This window comes from Pholcus phalangioides, unplaced genomic scaffold, assembly GCF_987345545.1.
Source record: "Pholcus phalangioides strain wild (caught in Gottingen) unplaced genomic scaffold, Ppha-v1.0 ptg000022l_1, whole genome shotgun sequence".
Classification (NCBI taxonomy): domain Eukaryota; kingdom Metazoa; phylum Arthropoda; class Arachnida; order Araneae; family Pholcidae; genus Pholcus; species Pholcus phalangioides.
In genome coordinates, this window is record NW_028301615.1 from 35646730 (window position 1) to 35667749 (window position 21020).

The 21020-nt window shown below is 33.6% G+C and overlaps 1 protein-coding gene across 2 annotated transcripts in view; it reads right to left on the reverse strand.

The window, feature by feature from the left end:
* The window catches only part of nej (CREB binding protein nejire), an 83062-nt gene that overhangs the window by 19925 nt on the left and 42117 nt on the right, over nucleotides 1–21020 (reverse strand). The window contains exons 13-24 of one of the 2 annotated variants that reach the window (XM_089250108.1): nucleotides 19168–19206; nucleotides 13334–13504; nucleotides 13067–13224; nucleotides 12865–12945; nucleotides 12668–12724; nucleotides 7543–7620; nucleotides 7373–7440; nucleotides 5899–6046; nucleotides 1877–2023; nucleotides 1643–1756; nucleotides 647–812; nucleotides 296–526 (exon numbers count right to left, since the gene is read on the reverse strand). In XM_089250108.1, coding sequence (XP_089106234.1) covers nucleotides 296–526; nucleotides 647–812; nucleotides 1643–1756; nucleotides 1877–2023; nucleotides 5899–6046; nucleotides 7373–7440; nucleotides 7543–7620; nucleotides 12668–12724; nucleotides 12865–12945; nucleotides 13067–13224; nucleotides 13334–13504; nucleotides 19168–19206 — 1458 coding nt within the window. The remainder of the gene's footprint in view (nucleotides 1–295; nucleotides 527–646; nucleotides 813–1642; nucleotides 1757–1876; nucleotides 2024–5898; nucleotides 6047–7372; nucleotides 7441–7542; nucleotides 7621–12667; nucleotides 12725–12864; nucleotides 12946–13066; nucleotides 13225–13333; nucleotides 13505–19167; nucleotides 19207–21020) is intronic. The other variant, XM_089250110.1, reaches the window with a different exon arrangement.

Here is a 21020-nt window from a genome sequence, read left to right on the forward strand (position 1 = left end):
ATTATAATGTAAAAAATAAGTTTGCAATTATTTATAATTATTTATAATTGCAATTGCCATTGTAATTGTATCTATAACATCGGCTTGTTGATAGCAAATCAAAAATGACTTGTAATAAGATTCTCATTATGAGCCATAGCCATTATATAAGACTTCTATTGTTTTCATAGTTTTGACACCAATTTCAAAACCAAAAAAAGTTCATTATTTTTAAGATGTTTATGTTCATTATTTTTAAGACTTTTATGGTCACACATAAACAAAAAATTTGTTTACATTATAATTCAAAACTCACATCTAAACTGTCCTCACAATCACCATTTGCATCAGAAACTGCAGCTGCAGCTGCTGCGGCGGCTGCAGCAGCCGCAGCAGCGGCAGATGCTTCTGCCTTTCTTTTTTCTTCTTCCTCTTGGTCCAATTCTTTAATGCTCTCTTCCAGAACATTAGGCCAGAAATCACCTTCAAAATATGGCAGTTCAGAAGCACTTTTCAGATTGTCTTCAGTTGCTTGCTTGAGAATATCCTACACATATGAAGAGAAAACAAGTTACTTACATAATATCATATGACATATGATATTGCTGGATTTATCAAAAAAAAAAAAAAAAAAATCAATGATGTCTAGCATGAGACGTTTACAAACCTTATAATCTAAAACAATTCTGTCCATGATCCCCTTATCAAGCATCTTCTTATACCATTCCTGAAGTCTCTTTGGCTTGGGTATCTTTTGTTCAACCGGATGGCAGTGGAAGATATAGTCGTCACCCTCACTAGGCGGGCAAGCCCAAATGTGAGCCATAGTATACCTTGAAAAACATAAGTATAACTAATATAAAAAACAAAACTGATTCCTAAAAGAAATCACAGAAATTCTTCAATATCTCATATTTAACAAGAACTCTTCATGCAAAATTTTGTTGCACACATAAAACGTAGGATTTGACTCACGTAGCCTGTTTCGAACATTTTTTTTTTTTTTTTGTTCATGACTTAATAAATGCTACAAAATTTCTACAATTTTTTTTGTGTGTCAATGAATTTTGGATTTAGTAAATTGCAACTAAATTATACTGAAGCTAATTAATAATCTGGCATAAATTAGTCAAATGAAAATTAATTTATTCAATTCCTAACTGCCCATATTGTTTTTGTAATACAACTCCAAAATCCATTTTTTCTGTCTTCAAACCTGTTTTTATTGCTTGTCAAGTTTATTGTTTATTTCTGTGTGTAGCATTGAGAAATGAAGATCAAATGCAAGTTTGTCATGGTTTTTTTTGTGATCATCGTTCAAATGCAGCATCCCTTTAGCACAAAAAACAATTAATCATAAATTGATTTGTTTACAGGCAAGGTATTTGATTCACACAAGCAGTTTCATGATATTTATTTCCTTAATGGGTCTAGCTGAAGAAATGTAGATAGATGGTTCTTTTTTGCTACTCTTTCGCTTGCCCTCGAATATTGAGTCACATAAGCACCAAAGTGTCTTGACAAGTAATATCGGTGCTTAAAATTATCAGACTATAATTATTTGTTTTCATTTTTAATGATAGAAAAAATATAAATGTTATGAATTGTTAAGAAATTGTAAATGAAATGTTGAAATTGAAAAACACATAAAATTACAACATACCCTAACTGTTTTGCATAGTCTAAATATCCCAACAGTATTTCATGATAAACTGCTGTTCTGTATTGCTTTGGGCGAAAAAAATGAACACTGTCAAGGTATGCAATATAAACACGCCTAGAAAAAGAAAAAGAAATTAGTAAAAACATTCACAACTACTATAAATAATACTATTTTGTAAAAGCAAATTTGTACGCAACTTGGGAAATAACAGTGAAAAATCAGTTTGTTACTTGCCTCGTATTGGGCATTGTACAGTCTGATCCATATTCCTGAACATGCATTCCAAAAAAACAAGTATCAACACCATCGATTTCTTCGAATGCAAACAGAGCTTTGGCACGATAAGGAAATTGTTCCGGCCACTGTCCTGTATCGACATACCTATTAAATATTCATGAAAGAAAACATTACTACTTTGTAATTATACTCATTATATTAACAAACTTTGAAACAAAAAAGTATAAATACTTTCCTGCATGCTATGACAGGCATAAAATGTGTAGATACAAAATAACTAATCACACATTCTTAACATCATGCATACTTGAAGTCACGAATACTTGACGCTTTTCAACATGAAAATATTGTTTAACTGGATGTAAGCCTATATTGCACAATAGTTTCTACATTAAATAAGAAAATAAGTTTTTTTTTTTAGTCTATAAAAAACATTTAGAACGCCCAATTAGCCAGTCACAAATCTAGAATTTTGCATACATATCAGTAGAGCCTGGAAGTTTAGGCACTAATAGTCATAATAGGCAGGCAAAAAGACACTAAAAAAAACAAAAACATTTATAATTTTTGGAAGAAAAAAACTAAAAACAAAGGCATTATGGGTCCAAAAACTATATACAGGGCTCCCACTCAAAAAATGAGAAAAAGTAGGAAAACGCAGGACTAAAAAGTAGGATGGGGGAGGGTAACCCCCTTAGATAACATAATCATAGCATAATGGAAAAAGTCCCTAAAAAAATTATTCTTTTTGGAAAAAAAAATTAATTTTCAATTAACTTTTTTTTTCAAAGCACTATTTCAGTTTCCTATAAGATTGACTCAAGCCAAAGCAAAATGATAAATGACTTGGTTACAACACCAATTTTTGGCCAAAACAGTGTACTAGCAACCACAGATAATTCTTAGCTGTCTCTCCTCATATAATTATATTACATTCTTTTTTGAAGTGTTCCAAAGTGCAGAGCTTGTTGACTCTCTTCGACAATGCACAGCAAATTTTGATGATGTACGTTTTTTAAGAATGACGCTCCTTCGAGACCACTTTCAAAAGCCCAGTGTGCAAAATCTGCAGATTACGAGATCCGATATAAATAAGGCAAGGTGAATCAGATAGTTTTACTGTGTTGTCCATAATTTTTTAAAGGGATTTGTTCACATTTTACTGTTCAGTGCCAGTCTTGACAAATGGAGCACTTCCATTTCTAGCTCTTTGCTGAGCATTGTAAATATTGTTTATGCCTCTTCATGCCTTAAAAATACAGAAGACCACTGAATGCTATTGGGTAGCATCAGAATCACAAAACTTAGAATAGGCCTATGTATCCAACTTCTTTGAAATGCAAACTGTTGTTTCACCTATTTGCACCGCAATTTTGAATGATGAATGTTAGTTACTGTCCAAGACCATGAAGTAATAAATACAAAATTATTTTTCTATCCAGACAGAAGTTTTTAATGACTACTATACTTGTTGAACCCTCAAACTAAGCAAATGAAAAATTAATTAACCAAATGGTCCACATACACCCCCCCCCCAAATAACCTTAAAAATGATCAAATTTCTGCTTTGGCAGAATCATTAATTGTATTCTTCAACATTTGTAATATTTGGCAATATATCGATAATTTCCTGCTCAATTAAAATCAATTACACAAATTTTGTCGAAAAAATTTGGTAGAAAATTAGGAAAAGTAGAACAAAAACTAGAAAGTAGGCCATTTTATCGAAAAGTAGGAAAAGTACGACGAGTGGGAGCCCTGTATATATATAAAATTGATTTGGTGTGTGTGTATATATATGTTCTCTATACAAAATCTACAATTTTAGATCAATCGTCACCAAATGGGACCCGACTTGAACGATACGCTACTTTAAAAGTTCGTCAGAGAAGGGCAAATGCTGGAATGGGAGAAAAATTGTCGGGCAACAATAGTGCCTGGGCCTCAACAACCACTTTCGGAATGTTTACTTTGGTTACCATGGTTCCTTAGCAATGCGTTTCAGACGATGATCAATGGTTTGTCACTTCTTTACCAGTGTATGTATAATAGTTTATGCCTATATAATGATTTGCCACTTTTTTAATCATCCCAGTAATGAAGCTTTCTGAATAGACATCAGAATCAACATCAGCATCACTCTTTGAGGGTCAGGCAAAGGATGATCCCATAGAAATCAGTGTTAAAAATGCTGATTTTACTGTAGAAATGCGAAAATTTAGTGAGGTTTTACGCAACATTAATAATTTTAAAAATTGTACTGAATTCTCAATTTTTGAAATATTCAGTTCGCTTAGAGATAAGAAGCTCAGAAAACTAAATACAAAGTAATTAGTAGGACCTACTTTTGAATTGGATATCCAGGCAATAACATTGATTTCAATTTTTTATTTACATCTTATCAAGCTCGAAAATTATAATGTCTCTGTATTGTCTTTTAATATTGAACTGCATAAATTCATATAGTTTAGGTTGTTTTAAAATTAATTATGGGCCTATAAAGTACATCATATAAATTCCACAGCTGAAACAGGCAGATGGATAACAGGAGGGGAAATCGAAATACCTAGCATCTCTTGAAAAGGGGAAAAAATATTTTCATTTTTACATTTCTTTAATCTAGGTTTGTTTATTTCATGAGTCGCGCAGGAAGTCACCATATTGGTTAACATGGACACAGTTTATATGTCCCTCAAAGAAAAAGGGAGATATCACGTGATCAAAATCACGTCATTGAAGAAAACCAGGCCAGCACCAGGTATTATAACTAGTATAAGTGGTTACACAAATTTGTCTATTGTTGTAATTATAACTCTGCAGTATTATCCAAGTTAAATTTATTTCAAGTCCAAAATAAAACGTTAGTAGACCCTCAGGATTAGGCCAATTCCATTACCTCCATTACCAAAAATTATCTGTGGGGCTCCTTTGAGTTATGAATAATCCTTGGAAATTTTTTGTATTATGAATAATCTTTGTAAATTCTATGTAGTTGAAACATGGCTATCTTGTTCTACTTTTGTAAAAACAATTTATCTTTTTATATTAACACACACGCGGGACTTGTTCAAGTGCAGGGTGTTGTATGGTCGCATCTGTCACACACCCCTGAGGACGACTCTGGTCAATTTAATCAAATACAAAATATGTATGTTTAATAAATAGCCATGGTGGCTTACAGTGCATTTATAATGCAAAAATAAAATCAAAACATGGGGACCAGAGCCAACACCTACACCATAAAGCCTTTGCATGAAGCTTTGACGTCACTGAAGTTGCACATTTCATCTGTAGCTATTGGGTATAGCAGTCCAACGTAAGCAAAATCTTTACCTTTTTTTGCAGTATATCCAATGACTATAAGCAAAATGGACAAATTCCTCACGAGCTTCGTGCAGAGGCTTTCTGCTATAGGTGGTGTTGAAAGCCCTGTCTGACCCAACCCCACCTTGTCAGTCATGACGTCAATTCATGACCTCTTGAGATAGTCATTGGTCAGCTATACATATACAACACAGTTCAATGCCTGAGCTAGGCATGTGAAAAACAAAAATTTATTTTTTTCCTTTTACTAATACACGCTTTTGTTGATCTGAAACAAAATCATTTACGTCTAATGCCATCCATCAAAGCGAAGTTACTGCATGGCGCCACCAATATCTCATATCACTCATTTGCATCTAAATAGGTCTTTAAGGGAAGGGGGCTTTTTTATGATAACTAATACTGAGAGTTAGAAAGTTTTAAAAACAGCAATACTTTACAAGTTTTCAATTCTCAAAATATTCAAGTTTAGCCAAAAAAGACATTTATGGCATTTTGCCTGAACTTATGGGCTTTACATATTATGAAAACCTTTTCTTTTTTAATTAAAGTTCAACGTGGTATTGATGCTCAATATTTTGGACAATAATTGGCAATTAACGTGATTCAAGTAATCTGAAATATTTTCAAGTTTCAACTCCACATGTTAAACAAATATTTACATGTAACCAACTATGAATATATTATAAACTTGCCTTGCTTTCATCCCTGGTTTTACTTCAACATATTTATTCGAGCTTGATACAACCCTTATGGTAACCTCACCAGCACCACAATCTTTCTTTTTCAAAAAACTATTTACACGCCCTTCTATATATATTCCCAGTTTCGTCTGTTGTAGTCCTAAATAGATAGAGAAAAAACAAATTAGCCTCATTTTTTTTATTACATCCAGTAAGTTTCATGGAAACATAAGTGAAAGTAAGTAATCTAATACATAGCAGATGTCGAGGAGATATGATCAAGTGTTCAAAATTTTCAATGAGATGGATAGAATGGACCATGAACTTTTAGTACACCGTCAATCGACTGTTTTTACAAGGGGACACCAGTATCGATTGGTAACGGACAATGCAAGGTTATGGTGTCACAGATAATTTTTTTCTAATAGGGTTGTTAATAAATGGAATAGCTTACCCCCGGAGGTAGTAAATTGTAACACAATTGGCACGTTTAAAAAGAAGTATGATAAACATGTTGGGGTAAATCGAGAAGCTATTCATACTTAGAATAAGACAATCATAAGTATTCTTTATGGGCATTGTAAAATATTTTATCACGTGTATATATTGTTTATATCGTTTCTAATTACGTTGCTTTATTTTTAAAATATATGACATCCATATTTGTTATGGGCATCTTTTTCTCAGCCACCTCGCTGGGCATTTTGCCTGTTGTGGTGGTGTATTTGTATAGTCTTCTTGCTCCCTGGAGGTTTTCCTAACAGCCTACAACTGAAATATTTTCCTAAATATGCATAATTCTGCTACACTGTTTTAGTTATAAATTCATTACACAATGATTACTGTAAACATTGAAATTTAAATTATAATCCATTATACAGTTAATTTCTAACAGTACCCTTCCAATTCAATTTGGCCAGCAAGAAAACTTCTGATTTTTTCAACTAACAAATTAAACTAAAATTTTGAATTACTAAAAGTCTGCAACATTCCCATTTATGATTGAATCATTTTTATTTCCTCTCAACAAACTTCAAAATATCTGTATAAATTTTTTTTATCAAAAAGTCTTTATAGCTAAGCATTGAACATAAGAACTAATTTGTTTCAGTTCTGAAAAAAATATATAAATGAAAGAATATTTTTATAAATCAATAAGAAATGTTCGAATAACTAGCTTGGAAACATTGGCCCAATTCTTAACATAAAAAGAGTCATGTTTTAGATAACTCATAAGAAAATAAAGCAAGCAAATTTAAATTTTATATGTATTTTTGAATGGAACTTATAACAAAGAAAGAAAGAGCCATGTTGGCTTCTTAGAAATTTTTTTCCCAACTTGAATTCTACTACAATTTCGCTTCGTGAAAAAAAAATTAAAATCCTGTTATGAGAAAGAGTACAGAAATAAAAAAATAAACACAAGAATTGGATACCCATAAACATGGGATTTAAAAAAACCATAAAACAGTTTGATTTTACTTACTCTTAGAAGTGAATTTATTTTCTTTTCGTTTTCTTCCTTTTGCTTTCAAACAGTTATCACAAGTGAAGCTGAAATTTTAATGAAAAAATTAGGAAAAATACAAAAATCAATTTAAAAATAAAGTGAAATGAAAGGCAAAACACAAACAGATGCAGTCCGTCAATGCTCACCCTTCTGGCCAAATAGGCTGGAAATGTAACACACAGATCTGATGTAATTTCCTGCCGCAATCATTGCATTCCACAAATCTGAAGGAGAAAGAGAACATTCTTAATGACTGTCTTTAAAACATTCATACTTCACAATTGCACTATATAAATCTGAGGTGCATAACCATTTTATACAAGGATGACGTCACTCTCTGCTACCATACGAAGGTTTTAACAACTAGCTGTTGCAAAGATGAAACTTTGGAAACAGAAAATTCAACTGCCTTTGCGGGGAATCAAACCCACATCCTTTCACTTTCTGGGTGAATGCCCTAGACCACTACAATACAGAGGCAACAAATCTCTCAATCTTTCCTTGGAGCTCGTGTGCACTGATTAGAAAATTCAACTGCTTTTGCAAGGAATCGAACCAGTGCACACGAGCTCCAAAAAAAATTGAGAGATTCGTTGCCTTTGTATTCTAGTGGTCTAGGGCATTCATCCAGAAAATGAAAGGATGTGGGTTCAATTTCCTGCAAAGGCAGTTGAATTTTCTCTTTCCAAAATTTCATCTTCACAACAGCCAGTTGTTAAAAACCTTTGTATAAACATTTTACCCTGCAGACCAGATATGCAAGATTAGCTTCGAGTCATCAACTGGTGTACATGTTGTATGGATTCATTCTTCGTCTTGATAATCTGTTCTGCAAAGGCAGAACCCCTTAGCTACAATAAAAGTTATGCACCCCCCACCCCAATATTAGAATACAGCAAAAAACACCTATATCAAGATACCAGGGGTGGAAAATGGAAAGTTGATTTTTGTAGCAGCAAAAATGTGAAATGTGTTTATAGGCAACAATTTATCAGTTTTGTTACACTCAAAATTTTGGCAGAAAATAAAACACAGTTTTTATATACATACTTACAAACCCCCGTATGGCGAATCACATTCGCCAGGTCGGGGTAAGTAACTCACACATACTTACAAAAAAAAAATTATCTGATCTCAAAAGTACAGGGGTGCCCCCTCCCAAGCCACAAAATACAGAAGAGATTTCTTCTAGAAGAAATAATTTATTTTTTAATTTTTAAATCATAAAACTGAGACTTCTTGATATTTATATTTTTACATTCTCTGCAATATCAACAAATAAAAAGCTTTACACATAGATACATTTTAACATATGTTATTTCAGATTTTAAAAATAAAATTTGAAAATGAGTATTTAGATTTACCTTGTAAACTTGCTAGATAATCATTAATTTAAAAAAAAAAAAAAATCACTACAGGAGAAATATTTATAACTCTAATTTTTAAACTATAGTTCTGTAATTTTTAAACAATAGTTCTGTAATTTTTAAACTATAGTTCTGTAATTTTTAAACTATAGTACAGTAATTTTTATACTATAGTAATTTAAACCATAGAATTAAGTTATTTTTAATTTAAACTATAGAATAATGATTACGCTATTAGAAATTTAATACAATGATCCTATTTTCACAAAAAATTCAATCCGAGTGCAACTGTTTTCAATCTGTATTCGTGACCCTTTTTTCATTTCGTTACTTTTCTGGGATTTCATCACTTCATGACTGCAGACAACCTGAATTTACCAACAACTTTATGCATCACAACTCCTGATGGTGAAGACAGATTCTTCATTGCTGTTTTTCCAGTGTGGTAATACATTCCTTCGTGAACTTTTCCATTCTGTTAAAGGATCCATGAATGTTTTGTCAAATATAGCCAATCAGGGAAAAATCAAAGGAGTCAACTTCTTTTCATTAAAAAATAGCTGGGAAAAGTGACTGAAAATTTCTTTTTCCATTGTTCTGCGGATGAGCAGCAATTTGCATAGTTTGACCCTATTTTATACGTTGTGAGAAGACTGAGCACCAAATCCTGGGGAAGGGCCTAAAGCTAATTCTATTTGTGTGGCCCCAAGAAACCTAATTGCGGGAAAGACAAATGATGTTATCGAAAAGTCAGCTCCTATTGTGATGCAACTTCAAAGTCTCTAAAAGAAAACTTTTGTTTTTGGTGCAAGATGCAGAATTGAAAAATTTTGGCATTTTTGTAGCAAAATGTAACAAATAGCCAGGAAGCCTAGCAAAATTGTAGCATATTTTCTACTCCTGAGATACTTAAAGGACTGGAGAAGTGTATAGTTACAAAGTTTTCATTATGTATAGCATCACGATATTTACACTATGGAAAGTGCATTGGAACCAGAGAGTAATACTGTTACATGCGCAATTACTGTAATAGAGGGTATCGTTATGTAGGATTTTCACTGCATATAACTTTTGCAATCTATATCAGAATGATCATTGAAAACCTCATTTCCAATTTTTAAATTTTGAATTTTTGTGTGCACGAGCATGCCCACACAACAGTAATGAAAAATATGACTCTGCCACGAAGCTGGGCTGGAAGAGATCTCGGCAACGGGATAAGTCCAGTGGCAAAGTTCTGGCATTCATTCATTCAGTAATGAAAAATATATATATATAAACTTGACTTATGTGCTCTACAACTTTGTAGGTTGTAATTTTTCCTCCATGAAACTGAAATATGAAAACTTTGTGATGTGATCTACAAGGTGGACATCTAAATATTGACTACTTAATAAACGGGCGGATACTGGGGGGGGGGGGGGGGGGGGTCATTGCCCCCCAGAATCAAAGGTGGAGTAGACTGATCGAATGTATATATGAATTGACATCATGCTCCCCCCCCCAGCCTTCCAAGTTTATCTCTGCCTATGACTTAAGAGCATAAACACTTTCTTAACTACTACTAAACCATACATGCACCTCGTCCATATACCTCTGCGGAACTTCTAATGAATTGGTCATGTTGGGATATGCGTGTCCGTGTTGTAAACCTAACTTGAAGCTTCTTTCTGTGTAATGCTTGTATAGTGCTGCCATCTGTCACATATTTTTCAAACTATGAGTGCCGTGTAATGTTTGAAGATTTTATCATTGTAGGCCTGTTGCTCTCTGCAGCGAGACTTTTTAATGGGGAGATCGGCTTGCATTCGCATCTCGAAGTTGGGAACCACAGAAAACCAACTTCAGCCGACCACCACTGTGGCGACAGTGGGGTTCGAACTCGGGAGCTCGCGATGCGAGTCCGTCACTATGACCACTCGACCACCACAGTGGCCACTTTCTTAACTACACCAGACATGCATCTCGTCCATATTCCCCTGCAGAACCTCAAACGAATTGGTACATGTTGGAATGTGTGTGTACGCGTAGTGAAAGCTGGCTACGTTTGTTTAAGAAGTTTGTTTCTGTGTAATGCTTGTTATGTGTATAGCCACTTTCTTAACTGTTCCCACCTCTGATGAGAGCTATTTTATTCCACTCTAATAAATACACGGCCACAACAGGCAAAATGCCCAACGAAGTGGCTGAGAAAAAGATGGGCATAACTAATATGGCTTTGGATGTCTCTAATTATTTATATATATAAATTAGCTGGTACCCGGTGACATTGCCCGCCCCTTAAAAAATTATATATGTATAGCTTGTTAATTATTTCTTAAACAAATTTCTGCATCAAGTAAGAAAAAATCACTTTTACTTTTTAAATATTTCAATTAAAACTTCAGGCAGTCGCTTGTGGATACACAATATTTTTGTTTTTCCATCTGGTGTGTAGATGTACAAATTTTTGGGATTACCAACACGCGACGAAAAGCTGTCCATGTGAAAAACAGAGCTCAAGTATGTTGATACCTGCCACTGCTAACGACTGGCCTTGTGCTTTGTTGATTGTCATGGCAAAAGCTAAATGATTCGAGAACTGTAATCGATGAAAGTGAATGGCATTTCTTCAGTGATAATTGGGATATGTGGAATAAAGACGCCTTCTCCTTTGGCACATCCAGTTAGAATCGTTGCTTCAACCATGTAATTGTGCAATTTCTTCACGCAGAGTGTAGGTGTCTCCAAATTTCTTAAAAGCATTGTAGGTGCTCCGACTTTGAGGGTCAAGTTGTGTGGTGGCACACCCGGAATATCCAAAGAGTTCAGAAATTCTGCAGGATACAGAACTGCCTGCGCTGTGTCTGTGACAGAGTTAACCGATTTGTAAGATGTGGAGTCTCCTGGAATAATTTTCAGGATTTTTTTCGTTGATCTTGTTCACACTGTCATTTTTCGGTGCCAGAATAGCTCTCTCACAAAACCACTCATGGTTTCGGTGATTTTGTTGAATGTTTGGGAAGCCTGTCTGCAAGTTCTTGAACTGAGTTTAACAACTGGCAAAATCCATTTGAGAATGTAATCAGTCCAGTGCTTGGGTCCATGGGAATTCTCCCATTGCTAAGTTTGAACAACTAATGTGAAAATTATAGCAGTGCTGAGTCATTTTGCAGTCAAACTGGCATGTTGGTGGATAATGATAATTTTTTAACTTTGTGCCAGTGTTGATGATTTGAGGCAAGCGTTGAGTTCATCAGCTGGTGCTGAGCATTTTTATTCTCAGTTTTGTCGTCGTAGTTGTTCTCTGTTGTTAGTGACATCACATGTCCAGTTTGTGTGCAGAATATTATTCAAACCCCTTTTAAGCATTTTCTAAATTGAAATTATACCTCTACGATGGGCAGTTAGCATTTACAGGACACCCTGTATATAGGCTAGCCAATTTTTTTTTTTAGTAAATTTAATCTTTATCAGTCATAACGGTTTAAAAAATATATAATTTTATAAAACGTTATAGCAACTATTGATATATAGCTGTGTACTATAGCAACTATTATATATGTGAGATTTGGCCTGAGTTAGGTCTGACTGTCCATGTACGGTCCCGTTCAGTGACACAAGCTCCAAGGAAAGATATTAGTTGCTTTTGTACTTTGTAGTCTAGTGGTCTAGGCGTTCACCTGGAAAGGAAAGGATGTGGGTTCGATTCCCCACAAAGGCAGTTGAATTTTCCCTCTTTCTTAAATACATCTTCACATCAGCACTGTTAAAAACCTTTGTATCAATATATACATTTATTTATTTTTTTAATTACCAATTCAGCAAATTGTTCTTCAGCAAATTCAAGCTCATAACAGTTTTATAAATTAGGGGTTTGTTAAAAGGATCAATAATAAATGCATAAATTTTATATAAAACTTACGGCTCGGTTTCAAGGTGGTCATTTTTCATCTCAACAAACTGGTCTTTTCTTATGGTGCTAAAAAAATAAAAATAAAATTATGTTACAACACAGGTTTTTCTTAATTTACAAACACAAAATATTGTGTCACCTAAAAAATATATGAATACTTAATTCAGATGAGTATATATATATATATATATATATATTAAACATACGTTTGAGGTTGTGTAGGATCATCACCAAGAGTGACAGTATCACCAGGAATTTCAGAAAAGCACTTCTGGCAGTAAGTATATCTAAAAGTGAAAAAAATCAGAGTATAAGTCAAGAGAAACAATCAAGCCACAGATGATCACGCCCGTTAAACATGCAACTACATGAACATTGGCAAATTAAATATGAATTTCAGAACTTTACCTATTTTCATAACTCCAGTATTTGGCATCCCTGGGTATGGTGCATAACTGTTTACCATAGCAGCACAATACCTGAGGTTGAAAAACAAATTTCCTACCACAGCAATAACCCAGAGATTGCATCACAGGATCTATCTCTTGCTCAAATACTTCAGCCAACTGAAATTGAATATTCAATGATTTATGTAAAGGAAAACTGAATCTAAAAAAAAGAAGCATAAATTACTAAAAAACACCATAAAATAAAACTAAAATAAAAGATATGAACCTTAGAACAGTATCTGTACACACGAGACGTCTTCCTATTGTATACCCATGCATTATCAAACATTAACCAAACATCATCCACATATTGCCACGGGTCTTGATATTGTCCAGTGTCCAATTTCCTCTTGATAGTAGACAGATCCATAGGCTTCTTGATTATGTCAAAGTAATCCTGAAGTTACAAATACATCAAAATTTGTTACATTTACTTTAAAATAATGAAAACTACAACTAGCATGAATACAAAAGATCCCCCAACCACCCACTGTTTTACCCATATCAATAACAGAGGTATGTTACTAAATATGCCAATCCAGTATGCCCAAAATTATATGGATGCAGATGAGAAAATTGAAGCAAATCTTTGATTGAAATGCCTTTTTTTATTGTAGGAATTGCGCCAAGAAAAAATTAGAACCACAATGGTTCAGAACTACTCTTTATATTTTTCTACTCAAATTATCCCACTTCACAACCTGGATACCGACATCCTGGCATGGATCAACAGGCCAGGACTTCCATCAAACTCTTTACATCAACTATCTAGTTCATTTATGGTGTAAAAATTAAGATTAATACTCAAATGCCTCAGTTAAAAGTACTATCAGCATTATTCTTTAGTGAGACCATTTCAGTTGCTGTCAGACCAAGATGATTTTTCATTAACCATGCCCCAATTCAGATTTTAACAAATCCATACAGCCAAATACTACTGGCATGAGTGGCGCAGTGGTAAAATACTGGTCTATCTCTATCACTACGAATGCAAGCTTCAGGTCTGGTCCACAAGTTCAATGGGCCGTCAAAACTCTATTCTGTGCTTAAGATGAGAACCAAAGTATAACACAACTTTCTCTCCTAAGAAATACAGTCACCCCTGTATTCACTGGTCCCCCTTTTTGGAAATTATTTTTTTTTGCAACTCAGAAATTGTCGTCATGTGTTTTGTTTATAAAATTTAAGTTGTGCATGTTTAGGACGACTCATTAATGATATTACTGTCATCACTAGAGCCGTGGCAGCTCCCAAGAGAGAAACAGTCACCTCAGGTTGCATTAACCTTCGGCCACAATGCAAGCTAAAGAACACAACCATTTTTACAGAGCCAACTCAAGAGACCAAAAGACATTGTCAAGTTAGCGAAACAGGTGGGTGGAGAAGGGTTCAATGATATGGATGTAGAAGTCAAACAGCTAATTAATAGCAATTCAGAGGCATTGACCAAGGAGGAATGAATGCAGTTTACTGTTCCTGAAACTGAAGTGGTACCAGATGAAGATGATCAAGATAAAGTAGAAGAAGACAAGTTCACCATGAGTAACATAGTGGAAGGGCTTCGCACATTCAAATCAGCAATAGATTGTTTTAATGACATAGATCCCTCTATGGTACACTCTTCACCTGTAGAAAAATTGGTAGAGAAAGCCTTATCATTATATTCCAACATACTTGATGATATGAAGAAATGGTAAACAGAAATCATGTTTCTTTCAGAAAACATCTCCAACAATCGCTGCATCCTCTTTTACATTCCCTTATACCTCAGCGTTACCCCGCTCTTCTCATGCTGTTCAATAAACAAGATATACAAGACAAAAACTCAAAAACTATGGCTGCGGTTATTCACGGATTTCCCATATTTGCTGTCACCCACGGAATGTTTTCCCCAGCATGGAATGCAACCCCAGTGAATATGGGGGGGGGGGGGGGCGGACACCGACTTTATGTTCAACACAGATGCTGCTGTATCCTAATTTATCTGGGTCCCAAGACCCAGGTAAAATTAGCAAAATCTGGGTTATTTTAAAGTGAAAGTGAGTCTCTTGAAAATAATCAAAGCACTGTCTCTTCCCCCCCCCCCAAAAAAAAAAATTCACTGGGGTATCCCTGTGAATCAAATAATTCATTTCTAAAAGCATGTTCAATCACAGATTCATTAAAAAAAAATTCATTCACCAGCTTATAACAGGTTATTTTACTTTCATTGTCTAATATTGTCTAATAGTAGAGAAAACTTTAACGAATGGAATTTAACACGTGTAATAAATTGAAAACAAATATAATTAAGGTAAGCACATGTATATATCTACTAATAAATCAATCGATCTATAAATTCTCTTCTGATTGATTACTCATTTCGAAAAAAAAAATCTTAACTCTTTCAATAATATCTTCTCATTAAATTTAAAGCAAATGATTCTCTGTCACTTATCTTCCAATTCCCCTATTTATATAAATCCTTGCAAAGCGATTTCTTGATGAAATTTTCTTTTCCCTTCCTGATAGTCTGGGAACTACCACCATTTTCTCTCTGAACTGCCGCATATTTTCACACTTGAATGGGAGCTATGTCAGATTTGAGTTGGCAAAACTTGGCAGTGTGCTTGCTTGTTTGTGTGTCCAGCATTTGGCGTGCTTTGAGTTCAGTAGGTGGTGCCATCTATCCTCTAAATTTCTATGTGGATTTCAAATTTAATGCACATATATTTGTGTTGTATTTTGTGTGTGACCATAGTGGCAAAAAAACTTCTTTACAAAGGGATAGCCAACTCAGAATTGGAAAACATTAAAAAATCATATTTAGCCGATTACTACTGCACAATCTCGGGTTCAAAAGGCAGAATCCAAGAAAACTATGAGACCCATGTCCCCAGCCCAAAAAGTTCAAAAATTAAAGTACTGGGAAAAAAAACACATTCTTATTACTGTTAATTTAAAAAAATTTCTGAGTGTTAGCGAAACAAAATTTTTGTGGAAGAAATTATTGTGCCCCTTCAAAAACAGATTCTGTGTACACCCCCCCCCCCTCCTGATTTTCACAATGGGAAACAGTGACGACCACATAGCAGCTAGATGACATAACTGTAGATATTCCCAAATTTTAAATCTTCCCCCGAATGGTCTCAGAAATTTTTTTATAATTTCAACAGCCGTTCCAATCCTTCAAGATTTTTCAAAAAAATGTGCATTCACAACCTTGTAGGAACAAAGCAATTTATACTGTATAGACGCTGTCTTTAAATACCTGCTGGTAGATGGCCACAAAAGCACTAATTTTAGGTACATAATACACAGAAGAGGAAAAAACTCCAAAATCAGAAAATTTGGTATATGGCCCCTCATTCAGAGGTATGACTAGATATATCTCCTCTTATTCTCAAACGACCGCCACCCCTCCAGGGTTATATATCAATATAGTACAGTAAAATGCTTCACTTGTACTTCAAAGCAGTAAAACTATTATTTAAGGTCGCACGATCATGGTAGATGTTGGGGGAAAGTTTGGGAGGGGTTTTTTCTGTACTTTTTCTCTTCTTGGAACTAAGAAAGAATGCGCCCCTGAACCAAATTTTAAAATGTCCTTTTCTAAAATTCCAGAAATTTAACGAGCTATAGTTTGTATTTAAACACCCGTGCTTTATGTTCTCAACAATATATATATTCATTATTATAAACAATTCTTTCTCTGTTGTTTGTTTTGCTCTCCTGTGAATGAAACACATCACATTACAAAGATGAACATAAATATTAACTCTAGTTCAGAAAAATGAGATTATACACAACCATTAGAAAAATAGCATGTCAGTTATGAATATGGCGTTGGCTGTATATTATAAGCAGTGGTCATAAGAAATAACAGGGATAGAATTGAAGCCCTTTTCAAAGAGAATGAGAATATGAAAAGTGTTAGGAAAACAATGAAACCAGGCTAGATACCTGAGAAGTAAAGGATTACCCCCAGTTTATTTTTTGCTTCACCTATTTTACAAATAGTGTGCACAGTAAATTGTACTTTATGCACTTTATAATTCCTTCTAGTAATCTAACGATTTCAATAATTTGGAACATTGTTTGATAATGAGCAGGATTAGATTTTACAATAGATTCTTATTAAGACACAAAAGATGGGGAATAAACCAAAAATTTTACGAGTGTCAACGTTATTCTTGTCTCATTCGGTTAAAGACAATACCATCTTTACCTCAATTTTATGAGAAAAATTTTTTTGATCACGAAAGCTTTCGAAACTTAGTCGTAAATTTCCATTGAATTTTTAATGGATTTATAATGGCCTGACAATAATAGTTTTCATGTTTTCCCCAAATCCTGTTCACATATATTAACAATGCATTAGCCGAAGTATCACCAACATCCATTTTTTCACGAGTCCAATGGAATTTGCCTTATTGTGTATCAATGTTTTGGATAACTATAAGCTGAAGTATATCTTATTGCCAATATTAAAGTATAATTACTATCTGATAGTGAAATGATTTTAAAAGTGGAACCTTCAGTTTTGCATTTGTTGGTATGTTCATTAGAATGAATGATAATTGTCAATTACAAGTGAAGACATTAGGAGGGCTGTATGCATGTGAGACCAATCTGATTTCTTTTAATTTCCTTTTGACTCGGGAGAGAAAATTGCAGGAGAGCATAAAAAAAATGAAAATGCAAGAGCAGGAATGAATATAAAAAAAACTGCAGGAGAGAAAAAAATGAATAAAAAAACTGGTCAGTGAAGAAGAAAACGAGTATTCATTCCATGTTCCCGAAGTTACAATAGAGATTTATATAACTGCACTTTCAGAAATAAGATGAAATGCTGCATATTCTTATTGATAATTGTCAAGAAAAGCAAAACCTGATGAAAAGAATGTCTGTTGTTCCGCCCAACATGCATAAGTAGAAAAGTAGATCCAGATAAAAGTACCCATTTTTCAGACTTGTATAGTGGTATATGTGAATGTTCACATGCTGAAGACATAAGGGTTAGATTCCAATGAATACACAGCAGTTAAGTTAATTTTCCTACAAAAATTCTTCTGTTTTCCCAACTTTGAGGTTTGAGTGTTAACATACTCCTGCATTAAATGAGTCTTGCCATACCACAAAATGGTCATACGTGGATATTATCTCTAAACCAGTGGAGAGAAATTACAGAAATCGGTATAGTCGACAGTGAGTGGGAATCAGTTTATCTTCATGCTCTCCCTGTATCTGGTATGTCAATATGCTAATAGCTATGGTTTGCTATACCCATCGACAATCTCTTGACTCACCTCTTTAGGTGGTAAAACTGTCAGCAACTCCTTCAGGAGAAAAATTACATTAAATTGTACCATAGCATAAAATCATAGCTTACGATACCTACACAAACAAACAATTCAACTCACAGAATCAATTTTTGATTCCTATCAGCATCAACACTTTTACTACGCATTGTATATGTACTTTGCCACAGTTGCTGGCATCTTCAGCTGGTCACACTCAAGTCAGTCCTTTACATACGACACTTGTGTTTTGCTACTTGATTTGCATTCACAAAAACACTAATGCCAGTGTGAATAGAAAATTCTATTTCAGTTTGTGATTCACTGATTAGGGATTACCAGAATTTATTTTTGCATGTTTTTCTGGTATTGAAACATGAAATATTTTTGGTTAAAAAAATTCCATTTTGCAATTGATGAAACATTAGAGCTTAAAATATATTTCATTCAAATCATAGTGTTCATTTATCCATGTCCACGATGTAAATGGGTGGTTGTAACAAAAAAAAAATAAAAAAATCGAAGAATCACAAAGCATGGAAAAGCAAGAAAAGAGGGGAAAACCATCATGAATGAACACACAAACCAGCATTTTAATTAAATACCACATCTAAATTGAATAGAAAAAAAGATGCACATTAAAGCAAATTGAAAAAATTTCAACAAAAACAAAATTAAAATCACAAGCATTGCCTTTCATAACCTGAATGACAAGTTAATATGGGATATAAAAATTTATTGTGAAAAAAAAATATGGAAGGCAAAAAACGCCCATTCCTACCATAGCTTCTTGTCTTTTCGATTCTCTGTGGCCGTGTGTCTATTAGAGGATAAGAGACCATAATTTTTGCATTACAAGTGTGATTATTAAACAGAAGCTCTAATAGACAAAGCATGAGGAAAAATGGAACTGTTCATCCAATGCCATCTGAGAATAAAACATACTCCAAAGTATATCCCAAGAAAAGAACAGAATTTCCCGAACACTAAATAATTTCCGTTCTATTTGAAAAATTGTCATCTTTCATCTGCTCTTTGAAAAATCATTTCCCATATTCTCCCAAATAAAAATACATTAAAAAAAATACACATAAATAAAGTATTATTTGAACAGTGCATGCTTGTTTTCAAAAGAAATAAAAATTATTTGCAGGCACAGATTAAGGATGTAGCTGGTTCATGCAGGGATTTAAGAAAGGCAACGAAAAAGAGTTCTTACTAGTTCATAGAATAGAAAAGGTTGGAATGATTGTGAAAAAAGGAATACTACCCTGTTTGGTGAAAGAAAGCATGAATATTTTACTAATACGTAGAGGTTGGCAGCCATTTATATATATATGTATGTTGTCTAAACTCAACATTTTAACGAATCTTCACAAAATGCCAAACAAGAACTGACTTGAACAGCATAATCCATCTCACTACAAAATACAGAATAGCTCTCAAACTGAAGCAATGGCTATCAGAAAATTCATTTAGAGAAATATTTCCCAAGCAATGCATTTTACAGAATGTATAAACAAGTTTTTGTTTTTCGAAAAAGAAGTGCATTGGTGTGCAAAAATAAAGGATTGCAACATTCCATCAAGTCAAACCTAAGAGTTTGGGACAATTTGCACAATGGAAGCCGATTCATTGAAAGGCGATACCACATGACAATACTAAAATGGATAAAAACACACAAACACAAAAAAAAAAAAAAAAAAAAAAAAAAAAAAAAAAAAATTGAATATAGACAGTAATTTATAATAAATAAAGATCGTGGAAAATTTTCAAGTTAATTTTGAATGTTCCAAAGATAGTAATGTGTCTATTAGAAAGTTTTAAGGTGACTGACTTCTTGCATGTTCAAATAATTGGTGAACCAGAAAGCTTAGCATGTACATAAAATGTTCAGTATTGTTTGTTACCCTCGCTAGAGTATTTTTTCTTTTTTCGATGTGAAAGATATTTTGATTGAACTAAAATTACATTCAGACTGAATAATCAAAAAATTCTGTTCATCGGCAAGAACCCCCCAATGTTTTCATTTCTTTTTTACAGGATTCACATGTAGCAAAGATATATAGTAGCATATCTATACATGAAAAGGATAAGAATATTCAGAAAAGTTGGTAAATTCTTTCAGATAAGAACCTTACACTTCAGTACAAATATGCATACAACTCAGAAGAAAAATTGTATATTATTTTCAACAAACGAACTAGAATTTTAATGGATTTTAAATTCATATAAATGAACTTTTCACACAAAACAAGCTACGAGTAATCAAGCCACTTTCCCCTCAATATTGTTTATCACTAGAAAATTCAATTCTCATGAGAAAATGTTAAACAAAAATGTAATCTGAAAAAGGAGGTCAGATTTCAAATAATATTCCTAGGGCTTACTGATCAAGATACCAAGTTATTACTAGTAAGCTTATGGGAAGAGAGAGATAGATAAGAACCCTCACTATTTAAACATTAAAGTATTTATGACGAATACGACAGTTAACATGAAAAACAAAAATATTTTCACAAAAGAACAGAATGTTTCTCAAAATTGGCATAGAATGAACAGCACCATTTCCAAGGATTCATAAAAATCAGCAAAAAAAATTACCATGGAATAAAATATTACATACAAATTCAT